This window comes from Arachis ipaensis, chromosome B03 (genome assembly GCF_000816755.2).
Source record: "Arachis ipaensis cultivar K30076 chromosome B03, Araip1.1, whole genome shotgun sequence".
Classification (NCBI taxonomy): domain Eukaryota; kingdom Viridiplantae; phylum Streptophyta; class Magnoliopsida; order Fabales; family Fabaceae; genus Arachis; species Arachis ipaensis.
In genome coordinates, this window is record NC_029787.2 from 16,066,755 (window position 1) to 16,076,285 (window position 9,531).

Consider the following 9,531-nt stretch of genomic DNA (forward strand, 5'->3'; position numbering starts at 1 on the left):
AATCAAACTATTTTAAAATTGAAAAAATTAGGTAAAATTTCATTGTTACAGGAATTTTTTTTAAAATAAAATAAAAAAATTATTATTTTTCCAAAGTCAATATTTCAATCTTAATTTCAGAAATACAATTTTTTTTGTTAGAGTGAGTTCGTCCAACTTTTTTGTAAATTTCTATAATTTTATAGAGTTCACCGCACTTCAACGAATTTCACTCAAATTTTCAAAAATTCTAATTTTTAAGTCATTATCATCTCTTCAACACTATATAGGAATACATCGTCTCCAGAGTATACAGAAAAAAATCATATTTAACTAAATTTTTTTTAGTTATAAATTAAAAAAAAATCACTATTTTCCAAAAAAATAATACGACTTATTCTTGTGTACTCTTGTGTACTCTTATATACTCTCTGAAGACGAGAATAATGATTACCATTGTTAACCATATAATTTTTTTTTTCTCGCCCTAATATTTATGAAAAGTATATTGAAATTCGCCAAAATGGAACTCGGTAGCTTTTCCTAGAGCTTGCTGAGAAGGATCTAGAACAAATTCTCAACAAAGGTAAACAAATCCAACGGCCCGCGTCAACAAATTCTAGACTCTTCTCTGGGACCCACCAAGTACAATTCCGCACTCCATCCTAACCGTCCATCCATCAAACCCTAAAATCCATAAAAAGAAAAATTAAACTCCCCAAAAGAAATTGAGTACTGAAGTATTTCGCGTGGTCAGTGTTAACCCGTGCATAAATATATACGAGGCCCAAAACCAGGGTTTTCACCTTAGCTTCTTTTAGTTGTTGTGCGCGTGAGATCTAGAACCCTCTGACTACAACGCTTCTTCTTGTTGTTGTTCAGTTGGGCGGAAGTAGTTAGGGTTTCGAAGTTTTGACCTTCTTCGATAAGGGACCAGGATGTTTGGGAGGGCGCCGAAGAAGAGCGATAACACCAGGTACTATGAGATCCTTGGAGTCTCCAAGAACGCTTCACAGGATGATCTCAAGAAGGCTTACAAGAAAGCCGCCATCAAGAATCACCCTGACAAAGGCGGTGATCCCGAGAAGGTAACGGATTTCTTGTTCTTTGATTACTGATTTGTGTCTTTTGTTATCATGATTTGGATGAAGATGTTGTTTGTTGAATTTGTTAAAACATCACTCTTCGGGTTTTGTAATTGATTTGGCGTTAAAATTTTTAAAATTGAAAGTCAAGATATGTTGTTACTGTGTAGACAGGTTTTTTAATTTGTGTTTATTTAAAGAACCGATTCGAGGTTTGATAGGTTAAAAATTGTGCTTTCTTGTGCAATTCATGTTTAGGGATGTGTTTGGACTTCGGATTGAGCTGATTTATGACGTGCATATATATATATATATATAGAACTGAGATTGCAAAAGTAAACGAAACAAAGCATTACTCGTTTGTTAATTTGGATTTTGGATTGGTTTGTTGCAGTTTAAAGAGCTTGCCCAGGCTTATGAGGTTCTGAGTGATCCTGAAAAGCGAGAGATTTATGATCAGTATGGTGAGGATGCTCTCAAAGAAGGAATGGGTGGCGGTGGTGGCGGCCACGACCCATTTGATATCTTCCAGTCTTTCTTTGGTGGGAGTCCCTTTGGCGGCGGTATGTTATAATCAGATGTTTTTTCAGTTTCGGGAAATTTTTATTGGTTGTGTTAATTTTGTATTTTGATTGGGTTTTGAGAGATTTGTTGATGGCTTCTTTGAACAGGTGGTAGTAGCAGAGGGAGGAGGCAGAGAAGGGGAGAAGATGTGGTTCACCCTCTCAAGGTCTCGCTTGAAGACCTATACCTCGGAACATCTAAGAAGCTCTCGCTCTCTCGCAATGTACTTTGCTCAAAGTGCAATGGGTAAGTATAATCATATCAAAATTTCAAGTTATTGGTACTCTATTATGATGTGATTGATTGTATGTACACTGGTTTCTTACGTTTGTGTGGTTGTTTGTGTTATTGAACTTTGCAGCAAAGGGTCCAAGTCTGGGAATTCTACAAAGTGCGCTGGTTGCCAAGGAACTGGTATGAAGGTTTCTATCAGGCACCTTGGTCCCTCTATGATTCAGCAAATGCAGCATCCTTGCAATGAATGTAAGGGTACTGGCGAAACCATCAGTGACAGGGACCGTTGCCCACAGTGCAAAGGAGAGAAGGTTGTGCAGGAGAAGAAGGTTCTTGAGGTCCATGTTGAAAAGGGTATGCAGAACGGACAGAAGATTACATTCCCTGGTGAAGCCGATGAAGCGGTGAGCCGATGAGGAATACCTTAAAGTGTTACTATATTGAGCTTAATAATCAACTGCAGTATTCGGACTGAGTTGGAATTGTTTGTGTTTTGCAGCCAGATACTATCACTGGGGATATTGTATTTGTCCTTCAGCAAAAGGAGCACCCCAAGTTCAAAAGGAAGGCAGAAGACCTTTTTGTAGAACACACTTTGTCCCTCACTGAGTCGCTATGTGGCTTCCAATTTGTGCTCACACACTTGGATGGCAGGCAACTCCTTATTAAATCAAACCCTGGTGAAGTTGTCAAGCCTGGTATGCAATAGCAAATAGTTCATTAGTTCCCCTATCATTCAATTCTGCAGTGTTTGATTATGTTTGTGATTTCTAACATGGGTTGTGTGTTATATAATTGCAGACTCATTCAAAGCGATTAATGATGAGGGAATGCCAATATACCAGAGGCCATTCATGAAGGGCAAGCTTTACATCCACTTCACTGTTGAATTCCCAGAGTCTTTGAACCCTGATCAGGTTAAGGCTCTAGAAGCTGTTCTGCCATCGAGGCCTTCTTCACAGTTAACAGACATGGAGCTTGATGAGTGTGAGGAGACCACACTACATGATGTCAACATGGAGGAAGAGTCAAGGAGGAAGGCACAAGCTCAGCAGGAGGCATATGAAGAAGATGATGACATGCCTGGTGGTGCACAGAGGGTACAGTGCGCCCAGCAGTAGAGAATGTTCTGTTCTGTGGCAAAGAGGGTAGAGTCAGATATGATAATGATGAAGGATTCTATGATGAGTGTTGTTGACCTTAGTGTGTGGAGTAGAAGCATAAAACAGTGTTTGATCAATGATCTGAAGTTTTTAACAGTGTACTTATTGCCTTATATTATTATTAAGGGATAATTTCCTTTTCTTAAGGGATACTTTCTATTCTTGACAACAACGACTTCACTGAATATTCTTTATGGAGTGATTTTTCATTTTTTCCAGACAGTTTTTTTATGACCTTGTTTTGGTGTGTGAATTACTTGATCTGATAAATTCGAGAGATTTGTACACTTAGTAGATAGTAACTGGAGGAAAGAAAAGTTGAATGTCTGAATTTTCCCGAAGTATTTCAAGCGAGTGTAATCAGAGGGATTCCGAGACTTACGTATATCGCGTCATGTGAGTGTAGGCTGGTAGCCGGGGTATGGAATAGGGATGTGCTCTGCTTCTTAAACTTTTCGTTTGTTAAATAAAAAAAATCATATATTTTTGTTTGCAGTTTTTAAAAGATAGAGTATTTTTTAAAGCATTTTGCAGCTTTTAAAAGATTGAAAATTTTTTAAAATAGAATTTTTTAAAGTTAGTTTGTATTTTTTAAAATTTAAAAATTTAATATTATTTCATATGTTAATTAATTTTTAAATTTAATATTTATATTTATATTTATTATAGTATTTTAAAATTTTAAAATTGATGTTATTTGTATTTATTAAAAGTTATTTTTAATTTGATTTACTCATTTACCAAATATAAATGTTACAATTTGTAAAAGTTAATTTTTATAAACTATTTTTGAAAAGTAAAAGTTTTATTAAACTAAATCTAAATCTATGATGCACGGACACTGATATGGACACAGGACACGACACGAGACACACGCCAACACGCGAATTTTAAATGTTACATGACACGGGAATATGCATACATATAAAATATAAAGCATTTTTTAAATAAATTGTAATGATATTTTGATATTTTATTGATATTAAAATTTAAATTAATTTTTTAATTATTTTTAATATTTTATTTTAATTATATCAAGTATTTAAAATATTTTTTGTTTTAATAAATAATAATATATATTATATCTAAATTTATTTTAAGAATATTTGTTAAGAATAAGATTTGACACGCTGACACGTGATAGTATTTAGGTGTATTCAAACGTGTTTGGAAAAGAATTTTTTTATTTTTTATTAAAACACGATTGGATACTGGAGACACATGTGTCAGATGACGATAACTCAGTGAAGTGTTCGTACTTCATAGATCTAAATTGAATGTCTTCGAGTCTCTGTAATAACAGTAAAAGTAAATTGAGTAAGTACTAACGTACTTTGCCCGTAAAAGGGAAAAATGTTCGAGGATGATTGTAACGTACCCTAAAAAGGAAAATGTCAAGGATGATTGTTCAGTTGTACTCATGAAATATGTTGGAAGCGTAATTTCCTAATTTAGTTTATTTAAAAATTTAATAGGATATCTTAGTTTATAATAAATTTTAATTATTAAATTATTATTTAAATTGTTATTATATCAGATTTAATTATCAGATTAGTGTTCAAATTGTTATTATATTAGACAAATTGTCTATAGAGAGATTTTTAAAAAAATTATTATTAAATAATAATAGATATTGATTTATCTATTTTTATTAAAATATAAAAATTAATTTATCTAATAAAATAAAAAATTAAAGACTGATTAGGGCATTTGGCAACCAAAAGTTTTATTTTTGGGACATTAATTTGATAACCAAAAGTTGGTCTTATACTCTTATGTAACTATTTTTTTTTTCTTCTTTCGCTCATCTAATTTCGGTTTAAACTTTACAGATTATGGGAACAGAGTAGTTGGATTGCTTTCGGCCATTGTGAAGACCGAAGACCCACGGAGAGAAAGGAAAAGACGGAAGCCCAAAAGAACCGTGAATATAATGCCATCAACATTCAACAAGATAAAATTGGGCCTAGTTGTCAAAGATTTTGTACTTATTATTATTATTATTATAATAATATATTTTTTTAATTTTTATTTCCATTTTGTCTCTTTATTTGCATTTGGTTTGTCAAAACTTCGAATCCAAATGGTGAGGCGAAGACACCTACCACGTTACGCTGTGTCCCATATATTATTAATGCAGAATGTAGGCCTACACAGTCCACACCCCTAATTCAACATCTTTCTATTATTTCCTTTCCTTTGAGCTTCCTCAGAAACGGAAACCCCATGGATTTTCCAAAGCTCAACATTCTTCTATGCTTGTCCATCTTCCTTCTTTCATCCTTTCGCGCTCATGCCAAAGTCGAATTTGACTACTGCGGTATGCGTTTCTTCTACTGCTGCTCCCTCACCTTTCTCTTTTCACTATCCTCTTCTTTTTCTTTTTCCTAAGGCTCAATCAGTTTCGAGGTAACTGTTTAGTTTACTATTTCCTCTGCTTATTTCTATCTAGTTATGTAATTGAATAGTCTTGCAGTTCTGGAAGTTACAGTTGACTTGATCCTATCGAATGGATTTCTGAAGTTGGATATTTTTTCTTTATAATCGTACTGTTTCTTATGGGATTAAGTTTTTGTTGTAAACTGCTGCATTCATTTTGATGTAAATGGATTTTCGTGATTTTTGTGTTTGAGGTCATGTGCGAGTGTGATCCTTCACTGTTGTTGACCTTTGGTCAATGCTTGATTCGGATTTGGTTTTGGATTGTGCTCTTTTTGCCTATTTATTTATTTGTTTATTTTCACACTCAAAATCTGTGCAGATAAGAAGGCAAACTATGATGTGAAGGTTTCTGCAGTTGAAATATCTCCAGAGCCTGTTGTTAGTGGGAAACCTGCTACCTTTAAAATTAAAGCTTCTTCTGGTAATCCCTCTTCTTCACACTTTTCTCTTGTTTAATTCTCGCTTTTCCAATTCGCATAACATATGCTTTAAAAGCATGTTAGAAGTTCTAATGTAGTTAATAGGTACTGGATTAATTATTAATTGCAAATTACAGTGCATTCCAGGGGTTGACCCAGAATGGTCACATATAGGGATGGAAATGAACTGAGTTGAGCCTATGCTTGGAAGCTCAAGCTTTGGTTGATAATATTAGGCTTTACTCATGATTTGGCTCATTTGTTACCGAGCCAAGCCATGAGCCTCAAGCACAACTAAATAGAAGGTTATTGAGATTAAGCTTGCTCAAGTATAGATTAAGCTTTTGCCTATAAGTAGGTAACTTGTTCTCAGTATAATTATGCACCTCACATATGGTACAAGCTACTGAGTTGAACATAGCAAAGCTCAAGCTCGACTCATTTAGCAAATAAGTCCAACGCTCAAATATGAAACTCAATGCTTAAAGTCAGCCAATGAAGCTCATGACCTTAGTTTATCAAGCAAGAAATAGCTCGTGACTCATGAGTTGGATTAACTCACTTCTAGCCCTAGTCCCTTACACGTTAAACCCATTTTATTATTGTTTTCAGGAACACGATATGCCTTAAATACTAGATCTGTAGATTTAATACAATTTGCCATTTATGTTCTGGATTCTGAGTACATTACAAGTTCCACCCATTTTATTATTGTTTTCAGGAACACAATATGCCTTAAATACTAGATCTGAAGACTTAATACAATTTACCATTTATGTTCTGGATTCTGAGTACATTATTTGTTTCTTAATATTTGTATTGGTGCTGCTTCATCAAGTTAATGTATCATGCATTAGTTTGCTGAATTATGAGTGTACTTTTTTCTATCTTTCATGCAGGTCAAGCTATTTCTGGAGGGAAGTTGGTAATTGCAGTTTCGTATCTTGGGATACCTGTCCGTACTGAAAATCATGATTTTTGTGAAGAAGTATCCTCCTGCCCTGTCGCTTCTGGAGACTTCGTGATTTCCCACACCCAGACATTGCCTTCATTTACTCCACCGGTTAGTTTTGATTTGTCTCACTCACACTCACATGTCTTACCAATGCTACGAGATTCTAAAAGTATGATCTATCATAATGTCATGAATAAAGCTTACTTCAACCTTTGATGCAATTTAATTGATACCATGATGGAAAATTCATTGAAAAATCATTGTAATCTACCACTCATTTGCTGCTTGAGCATTGAAACTTAGATTCTTTTTACCATTATTTCATTTGACTTTGATTTGAATATAAGCTTTTCATTATTCGACATTCGCAAATTTGTTCTTGGCATGCTACTCACTCTTCCCTTTTGAATTGTGATTTTCCACACCCAGACATTGCCTTCATTTACTCCACCGGTTAGTTTTGATTTGTCTCATGCACACTCATATGTCTTACCAATGCTAAAAGATTCTAAAAGTATGATCCTATCATAGTATCATGAAATAAAGCTTACTTCAACCTTTGATGCAAGTTAATTGATACTATGATAGGAAATTCATTGAAAATCATTGTGATTTCCCACTCATTTTGTGCTTGAGCCTTGAAACTTAGATTTAAGTTAGCATTATTAACTTACTTCATATGACTTTGATTTGGGTGATAAGCTTTTCATTATTCGACTGCAAATTTGTCCTTGGCATGCTACTCAATCTTCCCTTTTGACTTGGTAAATGCAAAATTGGTTTTCTATGTAACGTAATCAAGATTAAAGTGTAATTAAATTTTTCTCTCTTTAGAATATCAACAATAGTGTGGTATACAATATACATTATAAGAGACCAACTACATAACAAACCAACTAAGCCAACTCCCTTTTATTTTTTATTTTGACATTCGAAAAACTAGCGTAGTGAGGATTTGTTTTTATTTCTTTTTTTAACGAACCTGTTTTTCAACTAGTTGGTTGGAGTTGGCTTCACTCCTAGTTGGTTCCCTAGCAGAACCGAACTTTTATTTGGTCAATCTTACGAAGTCTTTGGGATAGTCAGATATGATTCTAGCTTGGTGACAAAATGAAATTTGTTAAACAACCATTTTTTGTCTGTTGTGATTGGTATTTTTTGCTTTAATGCTAGTGTCAGGAACCTAGTCAACAATAAACCAGGGACTTATTTCTAAACTAATCGCTTGGGTGTTTTGAAACTAACTTGCTTAACTAGCAAGTGAGTGAGAGGAATCAGTATTCTGGTATTAACAAGAAGAGGGAACTACATAAGGGAATGAGAGGGATATCATGGGGTATGCCTCAGAATTATGAGGATGAGGATTGGCCTTTGAAGTGCCATACACATTGTATTGTTCTTGCAATTTCAGTGTTAATTCCAGAGGAATTTCTGTGTTTAGTGCAATCTTCCTGCATGAATCCCAGGTTCCTTACGGTTAGTTAATTAGTTTTACAAATTTCTTTTCAGCTTTTTTTTATTGTTGTAATTGGGTGAACAGCCCATTTTCCAGTATCCATTTATATGTGTAGTTATACTTGCATGGAGTTATTAAGTTATTGGAATACGGTAATTTCTCTAATGAAGTGGAGAAAAAAAATGCTTTTTGATGAAATAGTATGGCTGAGCAATGAGATTGTAACTCATGTGGAGTGTTATTCGAATTAACATATGCATAAGCACTAATGGTTTAAATTTGAAGTGTGAAACCTTTCATACATGATACATCAACCCAAAACATCCACCTACCCAAACACAGAAGCATTATATGCCCTTGTTTATAGAGAGACGACTTGAGTATTATACGGGAAATGGAGTTTCAGCTTCCAACCACTCATTTTTTGTTTTATATATGTAACTTTAAATATTATATATGAAATGAATGGCTATAGATGTTCCTAAAGCATACATGAATTGTGTTATAAAAGCATGCAAATATTTCTCAGAGATTGGGCATAGAACTACTAGCATTCACGTTTTAGTTGATCCTGTATTTGATGACAATATTCCCGGTGGAGGTGAACATTTAAGTCCAATAATTGCTGGGTTCATTTCCTAGTTTTCACTGCAATTTTTGTTTCTCTGCAGGGATCCTACACTCTGAAGATGACACTGAAGGATAACAAAAATGAGCTCTTAACTTGCATTAAGTTTAGCTTCAAAATTCAATTTGGATCCATGGTGTCGGATGCCTAAATTCTCTTTTGCACTCTCATCTGGTTGTTACTGCATGGTTGTCATGTTTGTGTTGTAATATGTACCACGATAGCTTTGAAGATTCATATCTTAGCAATAAAGGTGGGAAAAATTGAAAGATGTAGTGGGGGCAGTGTTGTTTAATGTTCTTCTGAGAGAACAATCATGTCCAACTCCAAACATGTGTATGTTGTGCATACTTGAATCAATGTCAATGACAAAACTTGTTTGCTTTCTGTGATCTTTAGATCAGAAAGTATGATTTCCCTTTCCACAACATAGTTCAGACAGGAAAATCAATAGAGTAATGCTCATATTGGTTCATAACAAATTGCTTTAGATAAATTAGTTTCAAACAACTATAATTGACAAATTAGTTCTTGATATTTTAGAATATTGATAAAATTAATCTTTAATAAAATAAAAAAGATAAACTTATCTTTTATTCTTTAAAA

At 34.0% G+C, this 9,531-nt stretch overlaps 2 protein-coding genes across 2 annotated transcripts; both read left to right on the plus strand.

Moving 5' to 3' along the window:
* LOC107630005 (dnaJ protein homolog) lies at window positions 691-3,243 on the plus strand. The gene is made up of 6 exons (XM_016332997.2): window positions 691-1,067; window positions 1,459-1,627; window positions 1,736-1,874; window positions 1,990-2,266; window positions 2,362-2,560; window positions 2,664-3,243. The coding sequence occupies exons 1-6, from the start codon at window positions 918-920 to the stop codon at window positions 2,981-2,983; spliced, it is 1,254 nt and encodes a 417-aa protein (XP_016188483.1). The 5' UTR covers window positions 691-917; the 3' UTR covers window positions 2,984-3,243.
* On the plus strand, window positions 5,108-9,338 carry LOC107630004 (putative phosphatidylglycerol/phosphatidylinositol transfer protein DDB_G0282179). The gene is made up of 4 exons (XM_016332995.2): window positions 5,108-5,345; window positions 5,787-5,888; window positions 6,786-6,949; window positions 8,969-9,338. The coding sequence occupies exons 1-4, from the start codon at window positions 5,252-5,254 to the stop codon at window positions 9,074-9,076; spliced, it is 468 nt and encodes a 155-aa protein (XP_016188481.2). The 5' UTR covers window positions 5,108-5,251; the 3' UTR covers window positions 9,077-9,338.

What these genes read in the sequence shown, in the direction of transcription:
- LOC107630004 (XM_016332995.2), top strand. Translation starts at nt 5,252, where the DNA reads ATGGATTTTCCAAAGCTCAACATTCTTCTATGCTTGTCCATCTTCCTT. An exon ending in TAAAATTAAAGCTTCTTCTG is followed by an intron (nt 5,889 to 6,785) that starts GTAATCCCTCTT and finishes TCTTTCATGCAG; the next exon opens with GTCAAGCTATTTCTGGAGGG. An exon ending in TGCCTTCATTTACTCCACCG is followed by an intron (nt 6,950 to 8,968) that starts GTTAGTTTTGAT and finishes GTTTCTCTGCAG; the next exon opens with GGATCCTACACTCTGAAGAT.
- LOC107630005 (XM_016332997.2), top strand. Translation starts at nt 918, where the DNA reads ATGTTTGGGAGGGCGCCGAAGAAGAGCGATAACACCAGGTACTATGAG. An exon ending in TGGGAGTCCCTTTGGCGGCG is followed by an intron (nt 1,628 to 1,735) that starts GTATGTTATAAT and finishes TTCTTTGAACAG; the next exon opens with GTGGTAGTAGCAGAGGGAGG. An exon ending in CTTTGCTCAAAGTGCAATGG is followed by an intron (nt 1,875 to 1,989) that starts GTAAGTATAATC and finishes TGAACTTTGCAG; the next exon opens with CAAAGGGTCCAAGTCTGGGA.